General features: G+C 35.9%; 1 protein-coding gene across 7 annotated transcripts in view; it reads left to right on the top strand.

Annotated features, from left to right (window-relative positions):
* LOC112668030 (sodium channel protein type 1 subunit alpha) overlaps window positions 1–7,734 on the top strand; it is a 277,785-nt gene extending 270,051 nt beyond the window's left edge. For all 7 annotated transcript variants that reach the window (XM_049106361.1, XM_049106360.1, XM_049106359.1 and 4 more), the window contains 3 exons: window positions 424–528; window positions 2,068–2,338; window positions 4,441–7,734. In XM_049106361.1, the coding sequence (XP_048962318.1) occupies window positions 424–528; window positions 2,068–2,338; window positions 4,441–5,618 (1,554 nt within the window). In that variant the 3' untranslated portion in view covers window positions 5,619–7,734. The remainder of the gene's footprint in view (window positions 1–423; window positions 529–2,067; window positions 2,339–4,440) is intronic.
* The last annotated feature ends 16,859 nt before the right edge of the window (window positions 7,735–24,593 follow it).

Here is a 24,593-nt window from a genome sequence, read left to right as displayed (position 1 = left end):
ACCCATCTTACAATATACATACTATAATGCATTGCTACATTGGAATAAGAAAATCATTGTCTTTAATTTCTGAAAAGCAGTATATAGCATTAGGAACTGAGTATTTCCTGTCTCAGTGAATAGAATTTTACCACTCTCTAAGTATATGATGTTGGATAAAATACTTACCCTCTCAGTTTCTAGGTTTTTTTCTAATGGAAAATAATAATGAAAGTAATAAAGTCAGTTTTGTATAATGAGAGAATTAAATAATATTATAGTACATAAAAAATACATTTCTTGTTTTTCAAATTCAAAGTCCTAGGCATAATTATATTATCCATTTTCTTTTTTAATTATCCATTACCTCTTTTAAGTTTAACATTGAAAAATTATGTGCAAAGGGACATAATTTTAACGAGTTTTTCTTTTTCTTTTCTATACTTTGGAGGTCAAGACATCTTCATGACAGAAGAACAGAAGAAATACTATAATGCCATGAAAAAATTAGGATCAAAAAAGCCACAAAAGCCTATACCGCGACCAGGAGTAAGAAATACCAAATGATAAGGGAAAAATAAAATTTAAAAATTGCATGGGTTTTCTCACAGGAGAGATAGCAGCTGACATTTCCAATAGCAAAGATTTCTTCCACATTTAGAGCTTCATTAATTTATACCTTTTATAGTAATGGTAAAAAAAAAATTAAAAAGGGGAAGACCACCAAAATAAAGAAAACAGAAAACGCACCCTATTTTCAGGGTATTTCTAACTACACAACTAGACTCCAAACTAAAAGGCAGAGACACATAAGTAGGTGATATGCACAAGAAAAAGTTGGTCATATAATTCAAGAGTAGTTGCCAAGTAAATGTAAAGAGAGGAGTAAACCTTGGATGGGGTTAAAATACATGCAATTTTCTACTAGATTAACAGACTGACAAAATGTTGGTGAAATAACATCTTACTTCCATTTTATTTTCCATTAGAGGTACTGAGTGGAGAACAAAAGAATTCTAGTATCTACTGTTTGTATTTATGGCTGTGAAGTTAGAAGTTACTAATGTCTTCAGAGTCAGGGTCAATAAATACAATTCATGTTGATAAATAACAATTCTTATGTTTCCATGATGAACTGACCAAACAACTCCTGTGAAATGGGGAAGACTTATCCCACACTGTATTGATTTTGTCATGATGATCTATGAAGTTAAAATAATTCATGGAGTCCATTAGGGAGCAAAATACTAGTTAACATTCATATTGTGCTAGCCAAGAGTTGCCTTCTTGAAAATGATGAGAAATACATACTGTTCTCTGTTAAACCTTATCACTGGCAGTAGAAATGGGTCAACTATGTGTTGAAAAAATGTTAAGATAGAAGATATCCTCAGAGTTCCTGAACAGCCTTGGAAAATGAGCCAGACAATGGCCTGCAGTGACTAAAAGTGGCAGAAATGGGGAGCAGAACCACAGATCAGTGATAGAGACATTAATTTTTTATATCAGAGCATAAGGAATATCATTCTGGTCTGATTATTCCTGTGTAGCCTCAGCACTCTGTGCCAAGCAGCAAAGACTATTCAGTCAAAGAACATCAATATTGCCACTTATAGCCTTTAAATGCATAATGTTATAGATATGTTCTTGAAGTTCCAAGCTCCCTTTAACAAGTCTTTGAGAATAAGACAAATGGAATGTTAATAGACACTATGTTTTGAAATGGCTGCATGGTCCAACTGATCATGGGATATTCTGGTAAAACAAAATTAAGCAGGTTTTCTAACTTCTCATAATCTTAATATGTTACTATGCATTTTGTGCCTCTGAGTGAAGTATACAGCATGCAGTGTTTCTTTTCAGAAATCCCCTTTGGACAGAGATTGCTATTCTGTGGAATACATATTGATAAATAGAAATTTTGATAACTAAATTTTAAAAATTAATGTGTAAGTCATCTTTTACAAAATTCAGGGTCAGTGGTTACTATGCATAGTATTAGAGAGTTAATGTAGAAAGTACTTATGTAGATGCCAACATGTATAGGAAAACTCCTCGGTTGCTAAAACCATTTCTGTTTCCCTACAGAACAAATTTCAAGGAATGGTCTTTGACTTTGTAACCAGACAAGTTTTTGACATAAGCATCATGATTCTCATCTGTCTCAACATGGTCACAATGATGGTAGAAACAGATGACCAGAGTGAATATGTGACTAACATTTTGTCACGCATCAACCTGGTGTTCATTGTGTTGTTCACTGGAGAGTGTGTGCTGAAGCTCATCTCCCTCCGCCATTATTATTTTACCATAGGCTGGAATATTTTTGATTTTGTGGTTGTCATTCTCTCCATTGTAGGTAAGTATTTAAAATCTCTTAAGTTCTGTTCAGGAAAAGTAAAAGTTGGAACATTCAAGTTTAAATTAGAAGTCATCCCACTACTCACAAATAACCACTCTGAAATCTTTTTTTTTTGTATTTCATCCCTGTGTGTTTGTCTTCTTAAAAATGAGGCTCCTGATATATGTAGAGTATTGTATCCTAACCCTTTTCTAACCATTTTAGATTATGGTGAATCTAAGGGTAAATTCTCATTCATTTGAACTAGGCATGTGCTACTAACCAAGATAAAAATATTTGTGAAATGTCGAGATTGAGTAATCTGCATTACATCTAAATGGCTCTGTTGAGAAGAGAACTAGAAATTTATTGGGATACTCGGGAGAGACACTACATCAGAGATATAGACACAGAGCCATTAGCATGTAGATAGGAGTGGAAGCTGGTGGCAAGATAAAGAAAGGTATAGAGTGAAAAGAAAATTAAGTGCAATATGTTACCAAATACAGATGGTAGTTTCTTTTAAGGGTATCAGGTAGAGATTTTATAGATAACCTTGAAATGGGGTTATAGTAATGATACACAAAAAGATGTGAGGTGGTGTGGGGCATCATTTTAACAGTTATACACTTCAAAGTCTGGAATGTACAACACATCGCGTGAGCAATAGCTCATCTCATTAAAGATACAACTCTAGCTCCAGGGAAGTGAAGAAGTCTATCTGTGGGCTGAAAGTATTCATTCTTTCTTAAACCAGATAATATGATTAGGTCAACATTTTACCATTCAATATGGGGCACCTCTGCTGGGTAGCTTTTCATGCCATTACTCCCTCTGAAGAAGTTGGTCTTATCTCTAACCCATAGGTTGCAAGTAGCCTTCAATTTCTATACTGATCTATGGTGTAATCAGTTGTGGCAAGAGTGTTAAGGTTGTATTCACCTCTCGTCTCTTTCACTCTATTTTCCTCTTTCTCTCCCTCTCTCACACACCCACACATAGTGAGACTAACTCACTCTTTATTGAATGAGACCATGTAACTGGAAACACTTAGTTTCCTGAACTCTTCAGTCCAATCTTTATTTCATTATTTAAAAGGCAAATGGAGAAGAAGTCTTGAAAAAAAAGAAAAAAAAAAAAAACAGACTGAGAGACCAACATTAGACACAGGAGACCAGAAAGAGCTTCAGCTTGGATCCTTTGAGAAATGTACTAGAGCATATATCTCTTTATATGTCTATATAAAAGAATGTTATAGTGGAAGTGTAGGCAAGCATCAAGTTCACGGAAGATGAAAATAGTATTAAAAATTGCAGATACTTTTAGATGGATAAGGACTCAACAGACAATTTTAGAAAAAAAAATTCTATTCATATAAATGTGTACTGGTACCCTTGGCCACTGCTGTTCAGACAGACTTGATAATTTTTTACTTATTTTTTTTAGATCTAGTCTTGGGATTTTATATAAGCTAAAGATAGTTTTCAGACATCCCTCAAGACAAAAAGTACTATAATATTGTTATTGAATATTGTCTGAGCTTGGAGTGCCATAACAAATTATCACAGACTGGGTGGTTTAAATAACCAAAATTTACTTTCTCACAGTTCTAGAGGCTAGATGTCCAAGATCAAACCCAGCATAGTGGGTTTCTGGTGAGAGCTCTCTTCATGGCTGGTATATGGCTACCTTCTCTCTGTGTCATATGGCAGAGAAAGAGGAAGTTCTCCAGTGTTTCTTCTCATAAGGGAATTAATCCTATTATGAGAGCCCCACCCTTATGACCTCATCTAAACCTAATTATCTCCTCAAAACCCTATCTCAAAATACAGGCACTGGAGAGTTAGAGCTTTAACATATGAATGGGGGGGTGGGCAGGGAGGAGGAAGGGACACAATTTAGTCTATAACAAATATTGAGATGAATTTAATACTGAATGTCAAAATTAAGGTTTACTTATATATATTATATACAGTCACATATAATCTATGTATGTCAAAGTTGAGATTATGTAACTAAATTTCAGGCTCTAAACTTTACTTTGGAGATTTAACAGGAGAGTAATGATTATTTTAATGGATAACTTCTTCAGTGGTTGGTATTCTCATTTTTTTCCACAGGTATGTTTCTGGCTGAGCTGATAGAAAAATACTTTGTGTCCCCCACCCTGTTCCGAGTGATCCGGCTCGCCAGGATCGGTCGAATCTTGCGTCTGATCAAAGGGGCGAAGGGGATCCGCACACTGCTCTTTGCTCTGATGATGTCCCTCCCTGCCTTGTTTAACATCGGCCTCCTGCTCTTCCTGGTCATGTTCATCTACGCCATCTTTGGAATGTCCAACTTTGCCTATGTCAAGAGGGAAGTTGGGATTGATGACATGTTCAACTTTGAGACCTTTGGCAACAGCATGATCTGCTTGTTCCAAATTACCACCTCGGCTGGCTGGGACGGATTGCTAGCACCTATTCTCAACAGTAAACCACCCGATTGTGATCCTAATAAAGTTAATCCTGGAAGCTCAGTTAAGGGAGACTGTGGGAACCCATCTGTGGGGATTTTCTTTTTTGTCAGTTACATCATCATCTCCTTTCTGGTTGTGGTGAACATGTACATCGCTGTCATCCTGGAGAACTTCAGTGTTGCCACTGAGGAGAGTGCAGAGCCCCTGAGCGAGGATGACTTTGAGATGTTCTATGAGGTTTGGGAGAAGTTTGATCCTGATGCCACCCAGTTCATGGAATTTGAAAAACTGTCTCAGTTTGCAGCTGCTCTTGAACCCCCACTCAATTTGCCACAACCGAACAAACTCCAGCTCATTGCCATGGATTTGCCCATGGTCAGTGGGGACCGGATCCACTGTCTTGACATCTTATTTGCTTTTACAAAGCGGGTCCTGGGAGAGAGCGGAGAGATGGATGCCCTCCGAATACAGATGGAGGAGCGATTCATGGCTTCCAACCCATCAAAGGTCTCTTATCAGCCAATAACTACGACTTTAAAACGGAAACAAGAGGAGGTGTCTGCTGTTATCATTCAGCGTGCTTACAGGCGCCACCTTTTGAAGCGAACTGTAAAACAAGCTTCGTTTACGTATAATAAAAATAAAATCAAAGGTGGAGCTAATCTTCTTGTAAAAGAAGACATGATAATTGACAGAATCAATGAAAACTCAATTACGGAGAAAACCGAACTGACCATGTCCACCGCAGCTTGTCCACCTTCCTACGATCGGGTAACAAAGCCAATTGTGGAAAAACATGAGCAAGAAGGCAAAGATGAAAAAGCCAAAGGGAAATAAAATGCAAATAAATAGGCATGATGGGGTGACACATTGTTTACAGCCTGTGAAGGTGATGTATTTTTGTCCACAGGACTCCTTTCGGAGGTCAATGCCAAACTGACTGTTTTTACACAAATCTACTTAAGGTCAGTGCCTACAATAAGACAGTGACCCCTTGTCAGAAAACTGTGACTCTGGGTAAAGGGGAGACGACCTCGACAGGAGGTTACTGTTCTCACTACCAGCTGACACTGCTGAAGACAAGAGATCAAATGGCTACTCGGACTGGAGGGACCAGTTCAAAGGGGTGCAAACCTATAATTTGGGGGTTGTTTAACATGAAACACTTTAGTGTAGTAATTGTATCCACTCTTTGCATCTCAACTGCCACATTTGTCACATTTTTACGAAATCTGTTAGGGGATTCATCTTTTTTTTAATCCATGTGTTGTTTATTATACGTGACTATTTTTGTAAATGGGGTTTCTGTTGTGAAATAGACAAAGGGCCTCTTCAACGGGTATGTCCCCAGGGGTGAGCGCAATCTCGTGGCCTCCCATCTGCACAAAGGTGTGGTTTGCATGAGGGCATGCTGCACTTAGAGATCATGCATGAAAAAAAAAAAGTCACAAGGAATACAATGAGTTCTTAAATTCCATCCATGTTTCTGGGAGGGGTAATTGGGTGATAATTGGAGGTGCTTTGCAGATCTTGTTTTTGTCAAATCCAGCTCCCCCACCAAGTAGATCATTTCTGGGGGGGGGGGGGGTTGGCCATTAAACCTTAGCAGGTGCAAACTTCATTCAACTGTCTGGAGTCATAAATGTTGTGTTTCTGTTTATTGTATTTAAAAACAAACAACTGAGAAATGAGCATCGCTTCTCCTCTGAAGACTGAATTGACCAAAAGAACCCTTTATAAATTTCTGCTTAATCCTGCACTTTGGTTAGCCATCTTCAGCTCAGCAAGGTTGACAACCGTATATGTTAATGAAATGCTATTTATTATGTAAATAGTCATTTTACCCTGTGGTGCACGTTTGGGCAAACAAATAATGACCTAAGCACAGTATTTATTGCATCAAATATGTACCACAAGAAATGTAGAGTGCAAGCTTTACACAGGTAATATAATGTATTCTGTACCATTAGAGATAGTTTGGATGCTCTCAATGCATGTCTATATTACCATGCTGCTGTATCTGGTTTCTCCCACTGCTCAGAATCTCATTTATGGGAAACCATATGTCAGTGGTAAAGTCAAGGAAATTGTTCAACAGATCTCATTTCTTTAAGTCATTAAGCAATAGTTTGCAGCACTTTAACAGCTTTTTGGTTATTTTTAAATTTTAAGTGGATAACATATGGTGTATAGCCAGACTGTACAGACATGTTTAAAAAACAAACAAACAACAAACACTGCTTAACCTGTTAAAAATGTGTTTAGAATTTTATAAGCAAATATAAATACTGTAAAAAGTCATTTTATTTTATTTTTCAGCATTATGTACATAAATATGAAGAGGGAATTATCTTCGGGTTGATATCACGATCACTTTTCTTACTTTCTGTCCATAGTACTTTTTCATGGAAGACATTTGCTAACTAAGAAATGAAAACAAGACTGGGTAGTTGTAGATTTCTGCTTTTTTTTTAATTACATCTGCTAATTCTAGGTTATTTCATAATTTTAAGGGGCAAAATAGTTTCACAAGTCACTTCCAGACTATGCTCTGCAATTGGCAAAGGGCATAAAATTTTACTTACATTTTTGGTAGTGCCTGCACAAGCTGATTGAAGATAATGCTAATTTTTATTTTTGTCGTTTTTCTTTCTAACTTGTTTTTATTTTCATTTCTTTGCAGTCATGTTGCTCTAGATTGCTGTAAATACAATGCGAGTTTCGCAGGTTTTTTTTTTTTTCCACAAGAACAGAGAGTAGTGAACTCACATAGACAATTACATCAGGATATTTTGTGTTTCTTACAGAAGCAAACCATAGGCTCTTCTTTTTCTTAAAATTACTTAGATAACCTGTATCCGTGAACTGCATGCTGGAAAATGCTATTACCCTAAATGATGCTAACCAACATTAAAAATGTGCAAAACTAATAAAGATTACATTTTTTATTTTATTGTTTGCCCCATTACTTTTTGTTAAGAGCATTTTGTGAGAAGATGAAGATGCTTTATTCGACAAATGAGGGGAGAAGGGGAAGTATACGGCTATACCTGGCTATGGCTATACCTGAGCTGACAGTAGAAAACATGGGGTAGAAATGGAACTAGGAGGAACAACCTCCCAGGGGCTACAAGCGGTAGGGGGTGAGCTCTGCTACCAGATACTGATACCAGAGCCTAAGCTGGTGGGTCTCGGTGGAAAAGAGGTATGGGAGTCAGAGCAATGGTGGATGGCCTTTGGAGATATAAAAAGCCCTTACATCTGTATTTAGAAAATTAAAAATTGCCTTGCGGATATTTTGTTTGTTCCTCTAAAACCACTCTCCATACTTCTCCATCCTGCTCTGTGGCAGGGTGATTTTACACATTGCATCAGTGGGCTCTCTTATCCCCTGGCTTCCACCTGGGAAGTGCCAACAGGGAAGCATCATCAAAGAAAGCATCAGTGGGAGAGAGTAAACTTGGGTATTTATTCCCAGATCCTTCTTTGCTGAATTGCTCTCAGTTGGCAGTGGTGCATTCATCAACATAAAGCTATACTTTTGGTCAGACAGTCCATTCCACAGCAAGAGCTACTTGGGGGTGTGGTCATCACTCCCTTACTGGTTCCCTTAGACCTGTGGCTGGTCTTCCCTGTTCCTTGTAGCTTTCCCCTCATCTTGCTGACACCCTTTCAAATGGCCCCTTCATCTGTTTGTTTCATTTGTCTCCTGTCTGGATCAGACAGTAATTAAATAGCTTACAGAAGGGAACAAATGGCAGAGTTGATTTAAGTCACCTTGGAAATTCAATCTAACTGGCTATGGTAGATAAAGGAATAAAAACTGAGGGGATTACAATAAAAAATTCTATTCCTAGAGATCACAGAAATGTTACCAGAGTGGTCCCAACAGTAAGAGCAACAGCCTCAAAAACATCTAAATTAACGAGGAAAGAGAAGTCTTCCCTGGTCATCAAGGTAGTACAATCTCAGTTGCAAAGCTTAAAGGGGGAACACAGGTCGATGGAGAAAGGAACAGTCATTTACAGTGCTTCTCCTGTCCTTCCACACTTACTGACTTGTCTCTTCATCGTATCAGGACAGTTAGTTCTGATTTATTAGTGGCTAAAAATAATTTCCTGTTTCCAACCAACACAGTAGGATTATAGGAGAATCTCTATTCCTATAGAGTTAGTTCCTATTGAGTTATTTTTTTGTTTCCTATTGAGATTTTTTTTTTATACTTCATATCCACACCACAATTAGTGGTATTTTTCCAAATACATAAAGAACTGGTGAAATATAATTGTAAATTACCAAATTCCTTTTGGTATTACTTTACGTAATATTTGTTGTGCCAAAAAGTAATACAATGCTTAAGGAATAATAAGTCATATCAGTGGAACAAAAATAACAGCTTGAAGGGGGTTCCCACTGGCCAAAACTGGGGGGAATTTGAGAATCAAAATAAATAACAAAAGTAGTAGATTAAAACCCATTAAATAAAAATAAGAATCCACAAATATATAGTGATATAAATAAATGGAAAAAAGTAAAACCCTTACAGGTGAAAGTTAACTAACAAGGATAGGAGAAATACTGGAATTAGAAAGTCACCATTTGGCAACTGTGATAATGACAACTTATTCATGCAAGAATAATGCATGCAAACTCATGAATGAAAGTTTGATGGGGAATAAGAAAATTATGTTGTCTCAAAGTATCTCTTTATTAATTAAAAAAATTAAGAAGAATTTACAATGGAGAAACCTTGCAGATACTACCTTCAAAGACATCAACTATAGGGCCAATTACACTGAAAAAGATACATCACTTCTTAGTATCCACAAATTAAGAATTTAACCATAAGGAAAATCAAACTGAGGACATTCTGTAAAATAACTGAATTGAACTCTTCAAAATGTTTAGGTCATGAAAAACAAAGAAAGGTCAGGAACTGCCTGAGACGGAAAAGCTATGAAAACTAAACATAATCTGTGATTCTGTGTTGGATATTAGACTGGGAAAATAACATTAATTAAGATATTGTTGGGAAAACTAAGTTTGAATATGGACTGTTGTTTAATTAGTAGTAGTATGCAAGCTGAGTTTTCTCATTTTAGTAAGTCTAATGTAGCTATTACATAATTATAAGTAATGTCCTTCTTGGATAAATGCACACTAAGCTATTTAGGGGTGAATGAGATGATGTCTGCAATTCACTATCAAAAGAAAATGTGTTCAAAGGAAAATGAATTATGTGTATACATATATATATATATATATAATATAATATACATGTATATTTTTGGGAAGGGTGTTTTTTGTTCCGATTTAGTTATTGAAGTGTGTATGTATGTGTGTTCACTCTGTCATTTGTTTTTTGCGTCCTAGAATTGAGTATTTCTACTCTCAAAATTAGATATACTATCTCTAACTACTTCAGAGAATGCTATGTTTTAGCTACAATTCTTTTTTTCCTATAAGTCATCTTTCTCAAGTCATTTAAATGATTTATTTCTTGCCCTTTATGATAATCCTTACATTGTCAAAAAAAGAAGACTTTAAAAGATATATGTGACCTAATGGTTAAGACATCTGTATTTGAAATTAGACCTAAACTGGAGCTTTATGATCTAAACTCTGGATTTTATCCATACCATAAAAGAAGTTGGCTTATTGGCTATCTGAGCTGGGATCCAGACATTGTAGGTATAAACTAATAACCCAAACACAGTTCCACAGACCATCACCCCATGACAAGGTTTTCATATGCCTATAGTTAAGCCAAGAAATTAAATGTCATAAATATTTATAAAGTTTAATGTATTCTATTTAATAATTTCATTGCAAAAGTGTATCTTTTATATTATTTTCAGACTGAAATCATTTTTATGTTAAAATGTTTTTTTTAGAAATTATGGTGAGCCTGGGTGGCTCTGTTGGTTGGTCTCTGACTCTTGATTTTGGTTCAGGTCATGAACTCAGGGTCATAGGCTGGACCCCTGCTGCAGGCATTGCGCTAAGCATTCTCTCTCTCTGTCTCTCTCTCCTTCTGCCCCTCCCTCTGCTTACTCACACAAGTGCTTCTCTCTTGATAGATAGATAGATAGATAGATAGATAGATAGATAGATAGATAGATGATAGATAGATAGATGATAGATAGATAGATGATAGATAGATGATAGATCAATAGATAAAATCTTTAAAAAAAGAAATTATGGTGAGAATAAATAGTAGTGGGTTGTTTTAATATTTTCTTTGGCCAGATTAAAAATTGGCAACTTTGTGGTGGTCCTCACATTTGTATTTTACTGGTACATGAATTCAAAAGTCTAGGAACCATTGGGGTAGACAAATACTACTCGACCTCATAAATTTGTATATTCGTATGTGTGCACCAGAAAGTTAGATTAGAACTATATAAACTGTTTTAAAGACAGCAAATATGTCCTGTAATTGCCTGTTCTACTGGAATTTCAAATTATTATAAGAAAATAAATGTTTCTCAATCATTACAAATTTATTAAAATCTTTATAATCAAAAAAACATTATTGCTTCAATCAGGTGCAGCTGATAGTACCTCTTGGAATACTCTTCGAAGTTATCAATGAACATTGATTCAATCAGTGTGGCAGCATAGGCCCTGGAGGAGAAAAATATTCCAGACAATCGAGTGTTGCTAGAGAAGTTGCATCACCAAGAAATGCTTACTATCACAGCTGAATAATCTGCAATGCCAACTGTGTTGCTCAAGTGCTTTCTCATCCCCTCAGAACACTCCTCATATTTGCAGATAGCTCCGCCTCTTACTGATCAATAAACACAAGGACATTGTCATGAACTTCCTCAAATTCTTTCCTCTCCAGTGAAAAATATGTCTTCCTTCCTATCTCGTCTCTTCCATTTCCTTTTCCTGTCTCCCCTTCCATTTCCTTCGCTGCTCCTTGTCTTTGCTTTCCTTCCTTTCTCCTTCCTTCTCTCTGCCTCTCTTCTATTTCTTCATCTGTCCAGAAATAATTTCTCCCCATTCATTTTTACAGGCTCTGATACCATGCTCCATAAGCTATTTACTTTCTTTCGTATCTTTATTCTCTCTTCTTGATTGATCCTTTCTGTCAGGCTTTGTGCTTTTAAAATTGGTTCTTCCAATCTTGAAAACTAATTTTGCTCAACTTTGATGCTTTATGCACTGTCCCATTATCTCATTCTTTTTAAAAAATTACCTTCTGAAATCAGTATTCTCTACTGACTACCTTCACTCTTGGCTAAAATTACATAAAATATAGATCCCAGTGATGTTGATGAGAAAACTTGACTGTGAATATTCTTGTTGGGGGCACCTGGCTGGCTCAGTTAGCAGAGCATGTGACTCTTGATCTCAGAGTTGTAAATTTGAACCTCATGTTGGATACAGAGATTACTTTTAAGAAAATCTTGTTCACATAAGCACACTGAATTTTCAAAGTGCTATACTGGCTTTTATCAATAACGTTATGAGGAAAAGATGAAAACACTTACAAAAGGTAGTAATAGGCACAAAGAACATCACCAACATGGAGCAAAGCTGTACAGGCTCTGTTTCTGGTTATCATGAACTACATCTTCTCTATTTAATGTTTACTTAGAAGGGAAATGTATTCACAGAGCTATTCAACTGTTAACTGCATTTTGTTTGTTTTGTTTCCCAGGAATATAACCTTTCTTTATAAGGCATGGAGACCAAAAAGTTATTTTGTATTTTCTAAGTTTTTGTTTAAATTCCAGTTAGTTTACATACAGAATAATAGTAGTTTCAGGTGTAGAATTTAGAGATTCAACACTTATATACAATATCCGGTGCTCATTATCCTCCTTAATCTCTATCACCTATTTAACCCACCTCTCTACCTACCCCCCACCACCACCTCCATTCTGGTAACCTTTAGTTGGTTCTCTATAGTTAAGAGTCTGTTTCTTGGTTTTCCTCTTTTTCCCCCACTATATTCATTTGTTTAGTTTCTTAAATTCCACATATGAGTGAAATTATATGGTATTTGTTTTTCTCTGACTTACTTCGCTTAGCATATACTCTCGGCTCCATTCATGTCATTATAAATGGCAAGATTTCATTCTTTTTTATGGCTGAATAATATTCTACTGTGTGTGTGTGTGTGTGTGTGTGTGTGTATCTCACACCTTAATCCATTCATCAGTTGATGGACATTTGGGCACTTTTCATAATTTGGTTATTATTGATAATGTTGCTATAAACATTGGAGTGCATGTATCCTTTTGAATTAATATTTTTGTATCTTTTGAGTAATACCTACTCCTGCAATTTCTAGGGTATAAGGCGGTTCTCTTTTTAACTTTTTGAGGAACCCCCACATTGTCTTCCAGAGTGGCTGCACCTGTTTGCGTTCCCAGCAACAATGTAAGAGGGTTCCCCTTTCTCTACTTCCTTGCTACACCTGTTTCCTGTGTTGTTAATTTTAGCCATTCTGACAGGTGTGTGGTAATACCTCACTGTAGTTTTGATTTGTATTTATTTCTCTGATGATGAGTAATGTGGAGCATCTTTACAGGGTTTGTTGGCCATCTGGATGTCTTCTTTGGAAGAATGTCTACTCATGTATTCTGCCCATTTTTAACTGGATTATATGTTTTTTTCAGTGTTGAGTTTTCTAAGTTCTTTATAAATTTTGGACACTAAAAAAAAATTTGGATACTAATCCTTTATCAGATATGTCATTTGCAAATATCATCTTAAAGTAAATTTATAGGAAGTTATATTTTAAGTGTAAATTTTTCATAGAAAATATATTATCATATAAAATTTAATTTGCTCATTAAGATATTAATGAATTCACTATCCTGTACTAAATTTACCAAAATCTGCATTTGTGTGTACATGTGCATGTTTTTGGAAAACATTAAGATACAGGTTTTCTCTTTCTTCATCAAGCTGTTTGATATAAATTGTGACTCTAACAGATTCAAATGCCAAATCAATGCTGAAACTTATTCTTCCATAGCTCTTCTTTCTCTCTTTAATGCTCTCAAAAAAGGGTACTATTCCCACCAAGCTACAATTACCCAAACTCCATGATCTTTATTCAATCTTTATTATATTTGACAGATTATTAGAATTTGATGTTGATCATCATCAATACCTTCTTTATTAAATTGCATCTTCCTTTGCCTTCCATAAAACTAACTATTCTAGGTTTCTTCCTATATTTTAGATTCTTTGCCTTTTCCACTTATTAACTTCTTCTGTCCTTTTGGATTTATACAATATCATCAGCCTTTTTTTGCTGAGCTGATCCTGCAATTTCAACTTTCTGTTGGTCTTTTAGATTTGCATATTCAACTATCACCTTCCACTTAATATGACCAAACTGATTTGACTACATTCTATTCCTCTCAGCCATCAACAAAACTTGCCAGAAGTCGACCTGCTTTCCCAATATCTGTTATTTTGTGGGTTATCCTTCTAGTTCAAGAAAAGAAGTAAGTACACGTTACATAGTATACAGAGGGATTGATGATCCTCTATAGGATGATGTAGGAACAATTACAGCAGTAAATTCTGGCCTGGGTTTGAAGAATAAGAGGGGCAGGGCAGGCTGAACAGCAGAAATATTATAGAATAGGGGTCAAAAGCATAGATTCTGGAGCCAGAGTGCCTGGACTCAAATATCAGCTATATTGCTTATTAGCTGAACAACCTTGAAAAGCTTCTTAACACTTTGTTGCCTCAGTTTTGTCATCTTTAAAATGGTAATAATAATTTTATGAGGATTAAATGAGTTAATACAAATTAAGCATTTCGATCAACAGTTTCAAGCATATAGTAATTACTATACACATATATGCCCTGCTGCTGATGACCAAGACACATAGAAACAGGACAACATGTTCAGATAATTCACAATAAAATGAAAAGTAAGTATTGACAGTGACTGAGAGACAGGCAGAGGCCAGATAATAAAGGGCCCTGAGTGTATGTCCAAAGTACAGTGATAAAGAATTGTTAAGACATTTGTACAATAAGCAAAGGTAGAAGTGAAGATGCTAGAGAAGATTTTGACTTTAAGGAAAAGGAAACAGCAGATACATAATTTAAAAAGCTACTGGGAGAACCAGGCAAGCAATGATGAGACATGATTAGCCTTAAGTTCCTTCCTCATCTCCCTTTCTCCCCACTGAAACCAAACCCAAACTTTGGAATTCAGTGACACCTCCCTTGCATCTTATTACTGCAAGAGAATTTTCTTTCCTAGGAACTTCCAAGGGATTCTGATGGGTATTTCCAAACCCAAGAAGTTTTGAGAATGAAGGAAGAGACTATTAATAATTATGCAAAACCAGGAGGCAAACCAGGACATGAGATCACCTCATATAGCACTTAAACTGCCAGGATGCAGTGGTCTGGAATGTGATTGCTTCCTCTGACCACCCTCCCTCTCTACTTCTGCCACAAGAACTCACACACCAGATGGTGTCTGATAGGCAGAGACTGACTATAAATGCCTTTTATCCTCTATAGAGCTTTGCACAGAGAATGTTTTCAGTAGGTATTTAAGCAAATGAACAAATTAATTAATTTTTAGCACTGATCAAAATAGCTCTATTTTTAAGTTATTTATCCCTCTAAGATATTTTCCTCTTTATTTATATAATATCAGAGGGCTCTTATTATATACAAGATATATAAAGCAATAAAACATCTCAAGAGTTACAAATGAATATCGGCCTTAGTATATTTTAGTAATATTGGATATATATAATAAATATTTAAATGGATGAGTATTACATCTATCCATAAGAGCACATACACTACCTATTACCTATAAAGAAAAAGACATAGATATAGGTATAGATATGTATATACATAAATATTTCCAAGGTAAAAGAGTTCATAAATTGATTTTTAACTCTTTAGAACTTAAGGATTATATAATACCCCATTCTTTGCTATGGTGGAACTATTGAGCTTGCCATTTTAAATTTATTCCTTTAAAAGGAATTAGGGCTACTGGACCTTGTTTTCTTTTCAACATCACTTGGCCTGATTCTTACCTGCATTATTAATGCTCATCTTTCATCAAAGATGGTGAAGAAATGTCTTGTTCAGCAGTATTTCTTGCAGTTGTAGAAAACACAAATTTCTAAAGGCAAATAGATTGTACCTCTGATCAACCTCAATTGTAAGTGCAGCCATTTGCCTGACCTTAGGGAAAAGTTTATGGAGTTATGCTAACTGATGACCTAAAATAGATGCAATGCTAGAGCAAACTATAGATAGCAACTATAAGATTGTGATCTTATAAATATATAGGGAAATGGACAACAGGATTTATGGAGAATGGTGAAATACCTGGAAATATTTTCTTCAGAAATAAGGAGAGTGAGGAAGGACTTCATTCAAATATAGCAGAAGTTGTCCTATTTGTCGTATGTTATGATTTGCTAAAATAAAACTCAATGTGCAGTTAATTGCATGAAATTTAGTACACTATCCAGGTATGTCTTACAACTATAAGATACTCTCTCTTCCACCCCAAAACCTAGGTATTTCCACGGCATTCTCCCTGAACTAGGCCTTAAGAGTCCAAACCATCCAAGGATAACTTCAATACGGTGGCTCCAAGTCTCTGAGTCTATTACATAGGCTCTCTTACCTTTCAACAATCTTAGGGCAGTTTTCTTTTCTTTTCTTTTCTTTTCTTTTCTTTTCTTCTTTTCTTTTCTTTTTTCTTTCTTTCTTTTCTTTTTTCTTTTCTTTCTTTTCTTTTCTTTTTTTCTTTATTTTTCTCTTTCTTCTTTCTTTTGTCTTTCTTCTTTCTTTCTTTTCTTTCTTTTCTTTCTTTCTCTCTTTCTCTTTCTTTCTTCTTTCTTTCTTTCTTTTCTTTCTTTCTTTCCTTATCTAATCCTAACAACCTACCAGGGCAATAGCTAAACTACAGTTTTAAGCCTCACCTCAAATTATGTCAGAATCTCTAGAAAAGGACTCAAAAATGTCTATTGAGTTACAGTGTTAGAATGAGGTGGAGTAAGCTCCCCAGGAGAGTTTTATGATCAGCAAGTCTGAAAAGTTCACTTAGGGATAGGCAACCTGGTAAGTTTCAGGGCTTCAGGAACTCATCATTAGTTGATAATAGTACTAAACCAATAAAATGCTTAAAGGTCAGAATGTGCTGGCATCACCAAGGACCACCCCAGAGTTAGAGTTTGATTTCATATGATATTTTGGGTGCCCAAAGACTTCCCAGCAATCTAGGCTGAATAAGCAGAACAAAATGGTTATCTTTAGCACATGTGATAAATTCTAACATCAAGAACATGATTAGCTCATACAGATCTTTGTAAAAATTAGGAAAGATTTCCCTTTCTCCTCTGGGGAAAAGAGCTGTGCACTGGGATAAAGAATTTGGTAACTGGGACATGGTATCTTGGTGCAGGATAGTCTGAGCCGCTGGTGGTCATTTAATGACACAGACTACAATACCAAGAGAGATCACATAGGAAATATTAACTTCTAGTCCAATGACCATTCTAATATTTTAGGGCTATGGAACACTTTTTTCCACCCAGATAGCATTTTATGATAAATATGAGAATATAAAAGTTATAATAGGGATTGGGACCAGTACGTATTTGTCTTTGCAAACTTTATTGAAGTGTGATGTAGCTTTATTTGTCTGTTTGTTTTTTAAGATTTTATTTATTTATTCGAGAGAGATTGCTTTTGATTGGGCTATAAAAATATAGCATGCCTTTTATTTCAGAAAAATAACTAAAACAGCACAGAAAGGTATAAAATCATATTTTCCCACTCTCTTCTTTAAATAGTTCTTGAATAACGGTCCAGGCATTATTGTATGCATATTGTTGTACACATATCATGTTGTATACATATGTTGTTCTGCAACTTGCTCTTTTAATTAATGTATCTTGAGTATATTTCCATTTGACACATATAATCTTACCTCATTCTTGGGACATCTCAGTGGCTCAGTCAGTTAAGTATCCAACTTTTGATTTTGGCTCAGGTCATGATCTCAGGATGGTGAAATGGAGCTCCACATCAAGCTCTGTGCTCAGTGGGGAATCTGCTTAGGATTCTCTTTTTCCCCTCTCCCTTTGCCCCTCCCCCCAAATCACACATGTGCTCTCTCTCTCTCAAATGAATAAATCTTTTTAAAACAATTTTTTTAAATCTACCTCATTCTTTTTAAATGGTGCATAGCATTCCATTCTATAGATTTAATTAATGGGTCATTTCCTGATGTACATTTAGATTTTTTTCCAATTTTGCTTTGCAGCTGACAAGGCTATAATGAATATCTTTGTTCTGGTATTTTTGTGAAATCTGTAAGTATTTCTGTTGGATAGATTTCTGAAATTGGGTTTTCTAGGTCAAAGATACATTTTCCACATTTATATTAGACAGTTGGATTTAGGTATAGGTGCTTCTCCTTGAAGCAGGAGCCAGCCAGTATTATAGGATACTCTTTAATTTTTCATCTCCCAACATCTCTTCCAGGACAAACAGTTCTACAACCAAAACACCTCTAAGAGCCGGAACCACAGCCATCTTAACATAGTATCAAATAGTGCCAGCACTGTACTTTTTTAAAAAGTTGAATAAATTAACAACCTACCAACTTGGATAGATATTGCAAAGTGAAAACTTTTCTCACAATATCTTGAAATTTAGGATTAAAAACATAAAGCCAATGATACAATTTTTTTTGCAGTGAACCCAACACAAAACAGCATGCTAACAATGTCATTTCAGATAATAGGAGCCACATATCATCACATTATTATTCAAAGAAAATGCTTATTTGAGAATGAAAATGAGGAGTTATGGCAAATACTATTAGCCTATATAATACTATTTAACTCCTACATATCCTATGAATGATAAAGAATGTAATTTATATTAAATACCTATGAACAATAATACTTAAGCTATCTCATTCAGCAATAGTTTTTCTTTTAAAATATTGAAAAGTACTGCTACATTTATTTCTGAAATAGAAATTATCTCTATTTTTCATTACAATAGCAAAACACGATTATTGTAACAAAATCAAGCCTATAAAATTTATGCAGTAGAAAATGAGAAGCCCAACGACAAATATTGCTAAAATGTGATTTATATTTTTTCATAGCTTATTACTACATGTGACATTAGATCCAAACATTTGCTTAACCTTTTAAACTTCCTACGCTACTATTTGTTGCTCTTCCAGAAGACTAGAAATACTGTTCTAATAAAAGCTGTAACACTTTGAACTCATCATTTAACTTTCCTGAACACTAGAATCTCATTTACAAAATGCAGGGTTTAAAAAGACATGAATTTTCAAGGTCTATTCTAATTTCAAAACATTACTTTTCTGAGAGCAAAACCAATTTTGGCGGCATAAAACAATAAACTACCATAATTAACATGGTAAATCAAGTAAACCCTAAATTAGTTTTCTAGGCTTTTAAGACAATACAAAGGAGTTTTCGTGAGAAGGGATAGCTGCTATCTACACATTGATTTTGGTATAATACCTAGGGGAGAAAAAGATACAAACATTATAGAGAGACCACCAGTTCTTTGGAACCCATGAAAAATGATATTCTTTTTGCTCTGAAAGTCTTATTTTATGAGGGGGCTCATGTCCAAGTCTCCAATGCAACTCTGAAATAGACCTCACCCTGGATTATCCTGCCAAATCTAGTCTCCTTGATATTATTTGAATTATAATTTGGAAATAAATTATCGGGTTTTAAGGTATATTTGGGTACGCATCTTGAGAGCATCTTCTAAACCATTATTTGGGGGATCAAGTTCTGTTTAGACCTAAGCTAATTTAGTCACAGAAGCCATGAAGATTTTTGGTCTTAAAACTTCATTCCGTCCATTGCACTATACAGAACTATGAACTTCAACTATATAGAAACTATGACTTTCTAAAGTGCTCTTATTAACTATTGGAATACCACACAAAATTCGTATGCTAGACTAAGGCCAGTTGTTAGTATAGCATCTAGATTGTTCTCTGTGTCCATTAGAATACCCTAATGATGAAACAAGTTTGGTCAATAAGTAGTCTTAATGTTATATTTTCATTACAATTTTCGCTAAAGCAGTGGGTTTCAAAGCATGGTCCCCAGACCAGCAGCAACAGCACTATGTGAGAATGTGTTAGAAATTCCTATCTTTGAGCCCCCTCTCCCCACAAATTGAACTAGAACCTTTGCAGGTGGCAATCTAGCAATCTGTGTTTTAAGGAGCCCTCCAGGTAATTTTGATGTATGCTCAAGTTTGAGAACCACTGCTTGTCTTATGCATGGGGCAACAATGTCCCCCAGTGGCCAAAAACCCATACACTATTTAAATACACATATATTTTAAATAATTACCAAAGACAACTTTCACTATTTTTAGTGGGCTTGAAATTCAGTCCCAAAATTCATATGTGCAAAAAATTTCTATTTCTTTTTCTTCTTCTTTCTTTTCTTCTTTTAAATCTAATAAAATTCAAAGCTTAGCATCGGTCTATTGGATAGCCAGGAAATTAATTCCACTCGGTAGGAACATCCTCCTCTCCCAGGACTCAATTAGAATCCAAGAGGTTCATATGGTGCTCAAAAAAGGGGAGACGTTTCTTGACCCCCACAGTTCATGACAGCTTCTGATGACTTCCTTATTGTCCAAACTAAAGTGGGTCCCTGAGGTTGGTATTATAGATTCAGCTTTACTGGGTCCACCATGCAACCATGTATCTGAAGTTCTGAAGTTTCGCCTCCCTCTGGGTACACTGTCACAGATGGGCGGGGGTGGGGTGGGGGGGCAGCGGTGTGGATACCTGAAATTACAGGACTCTATTGACTTTTGTCTCTGTCTCTGTTTCTGGAAAGTCCTCCCTCTTTTGCCTTAATGGCACTGCTCTGGCCCCTTCTATCTGCCAAGAAACCCAGCTCTTTTGTAAAAGGTCTTTTATTTTAGAAAAGATCTCAAATTCTTCTGAAGTGCTGTAAAATAGAATTTCCTGAGACGATGAAATTGTCCTCTGTGCGTGCTGGCCACAACACACGTGGCTACTGAGCATCTGAAATGTGTCTAGAGCAACTGATGAATTTAATTTTCATTTTAACTATGTAAATTTAAACAGCCTCATGTGGCTAGTGGCTGTTTCACTGGGCAGCACGTTTCTAAAGACTTCTTCTTCCACCCTGATACAAAATACTAAGGGCCTAGTCATGTACATAAATTGAAGAGAATGGAAAATCCAGGGAGCAATAAAATAGCATCTCAGAAAAGTTCTCCGGTGATGAGTATAGGAATGTTCATTATATTGTTCAATTTTTCACATGTTTGAAAATCCTCAAAATAAAGATTTGGGGAAAAATATATTGCCACAAATTAGAGCTCAGTTGTAAATGGATTTATGAGCAGGGATCCTGTGGTGTGAGCTCCAGCTGTTTTAATTCAGCTAATTCAGATAAGTGGTAAGGCCGATGAGGAGGAGTCTATGAATGAGAAGCCAGGAGTAAGATGTGAAAAGAAAAAAACCTGGATACTCTGAGGAGAGGGAAAAAAAAAATCTCATAAGCTGTGAGAGGGAAACATAAGCCCTGCTTCCAGGCATCACTCTGGCAAAGGTGCTTTCCTGAGGAAGATGGACTCAGGTGCCTTCAGGGTGGAAGGCATGCCATGTGCCTCAGGGTGAGGTGACACTCTAATGAGCTTCTGAAGTTGGAGAAATAAGAGGTATTAAGGGCAAGCACACTAGAATGACAAACTGAAGAGGCAATTCAGTGGAGCAGAGGTATCATACAGTGGCTGTTAACATCAGATGCTGAAATGGATGCAGGGAAGAGAGAGACCAATGGGAAAGGCAGAGAAAGGAAGGCCAGTAAGAAAAATCATATCCAACATACTCAGACAATCGCATTAGAGCACAGCATCCTTCATGACCTCATGTGTACTGGGCATGGGCATGAAGCCACTGTTCCCTCATTCATTTTTGCAAACTCAACATTATACATTAGAATGTATTGCCTCTAAGGAATGTTGGTGACCAGATGGAAACACTGCCATAAACAAAGTTATCAAGAATCAGACACCTACAAAACTAAGGTAATGATTTTTCTCAACTTTAGGATAAAAAGTAGAACAGACCGCTGGTTATCTTACATCCAGAAATAACACTGTCTAGGAAGACGGCAGTGTGAATTTGATGTTGGGTAAGATTTTTCAGATATGAACTTGGACCCACATGAGTAAATTCCAGGCTGAGGGGGGAGTTATCACTATTCTTTGTTCTTATTTTATCAACCAGATAAAGATTCTTTTTTTTTTTTTTTCAGATAAAGATTCTTGAAAGGAGTAGAAAGAAGACAGATGGCATCTCGTGAAGATGTTCTGTATATCGTGGTTGTAAACATTTAAATAATTTATTATTTCTATTTCAAAATTCCAGACTCTTCTGAAAAATATTTTTCTGTATCTTCCCCCTCCTACTTTTGCATAGATTAAATGTCAAGATATAATCAAGAAAAAAAAATAACTCTCTTGGTAAATCTCCATTATGGTATTTGAGTAGAAACAGTCACCACATCTGATAGATGAGCAAGAGGCAAATTTTTCTGTTATTAGGAATTCTTAGCCATCAGATAGCTGAGCTGCATGGGTATTTTTAAAGAAAAACAAAGTATCAATGGTTGAAAAGAAGTCAATTGTAGGAATTGAGGAGAAGAACTCTCTGGACTATAACAAGTGATGTTAATTTCACTTTGTTCTTAATACATTAATCCCTAAAATTGTGAAGAGACCACTCAATTTAGTCTCTTGTTTAACTGCACTTCCTAAAACAGCTATTAAGGCGATCACTACTTATAATTTATTCATTTCCTATTGTGACTACCCATTCATTGTCTGTTCACCTTTACTAGACTTTAAAGTATAGGAAGAGAGGAACAAGAATTACTGTCTTCTCCCTAACTTAAATGAATAAAATTGCAGAATTTTATTTAATTTTATTATTATTTTATTTATTTATTTGACAGAGCAAGACAGGGAGAGAGAGAGAGAGAGAGCACAAGTAGGGGGAGCAACAGAGGGACAGGGAAAAGCAGACTTCCCACTCAGCAGGGAGCCCCCAAAACAGGGCCTCCATCCCAGGACCCTGAGATCATGACCTGAGCTGAAGGCAGATACTTAACCACCGGAGCCACCCAGGAGCCTCAAATTGTAGAATTTTAAATGGATGAGTTACAACAATCATAATTTTTGCATTAGCAGATACCACGTTTCATACATGATTCAAAAGTATGGTACTTTTGTCCTGTGTTATTTGGAAAAGAAAAGAGCACTAGACAGCGTATGAAAGGTTGGATCCTGATCTCAGCGAGGCAAGGTGGTTGCCCCATAGTCAAACAGCTCATCAGCTAAGGAGTTTTCCTGTAAATGTACTACGGTCTTTCACATGGGACTTTTCAATATTTCAATGACCTTACTATAATCTCATTTAGTCTAAATATTGATAAAGCAAATATTATTATCCTATTTCCAATTACTCATTACAGATGTATCAACTAAAGCAGAGAAAGGTTAAAAACTTGCCCAGAGTTGAAAAGTTATTAAGGGTCAGAGCCATAACTCAGATTCCTGCCTTCGGTTAACCTCTAACTTTTCTATAACGTCCCCTCTGAGACTGAACTGTGTGCTGGTTTATCTGGATTTCATACATTTTTAACCTCTTCATCTCCTGTTTCAACTTTATAGTAATAGCCTTAAGAAGAAAAGAAAGACAAACACTTCATCTTGTCCATTCTTCATAACTGCTCTGAAGGCTACATTGGAAGTAGAAAACTGTGAGATTTGGGGTGGATTATTTCATCTCTTTGGACCTCATTCTACTCCTTTGAAAAATAAAGAAGTTGGACAATAGTCTCTAAAGTTCTTTTTTTAAAAAGATTTTATTTATTCATGAGAGGCACAGAGAGAGAGGCAGAGACATAGGCAGAGGGAGAAGTAGGCTCCCTCTGGGGAGCCTGATATGTGACCCTGGGATCATGACCTGAGCCAAAGGCAGACGCTCAACCACTGAGCCACCCAGGCGTCCCTCTAAAGTTCTTACCAGATTCCAAGTTCCATATGTCTGCTTTATTTTTTTCTTACCTTTACTTTTTTCTTCACCAGAACCACTTGTTTATCCTAAATGTTTTTTCTTTAACTTCTAGTTCATATAATGAAATAATGTAGATACAAGTAGCTTAGTTTAAGAATGGGAAAGAAGAAAGCCAAACAGATGCAATTGTAGAGCCCCAACAGTCCTGTAAGATTTACTAAATGCTTACAGAATCAATACCATATTCTATACTTGGAGAAGTTAGGAGTACAAATAATTAGAGGTTAAAGTTATTTAATGCTTACCCTATACCTAACACTGCTGTATCCATTAAATATTAACTAATTTAATCTTCTTAACTTTCTGAAGTATTAGTTTCAGTTTACAGCTGAAACACAGAGAGGCTAAGTAATTTTTCCCAATGAACAACTAGTAAATAATAGTATTAGGATATGATCTCAGATGATCTATCTCGAGGGACTAAGCTCTTACCGACTACACTACATGCATGGCTTTAAGGAGCTCACCATATAATAGACAAGATTAAATTTAACAAAGAGTACACCAAAACCAGAGTACAAGGAACACATGAGTGCTGCAGGTCGTGCAGAGCACTATGCATTTAATGGGAATTACTGGTTGTAGAATGCCTATTATATGTTAGGAAATTTCCATGTGTGTTAGGTGTTTACTTTTTTCAGTTA

The sequence above is a fragment of the Canis lupus genome, chromosome 36 (genome assembly GCF_003254725.2).
Source record: "Canis lupus dingo isolate Sandy chromosome 36, ASM325472v2, whole genome shotgun sequence".
Taxonomy (NCBI): domain Eukaryota; kingdom Metazoa; phylum Chordata; class Mammalia; order Carnivora; family Canidae; genus Canis; species Canis lupus.
Note: the sequence above shows the minus strand (reverse complement) of the source record. Positions and strands in the feature narration are given on the sequence as shown.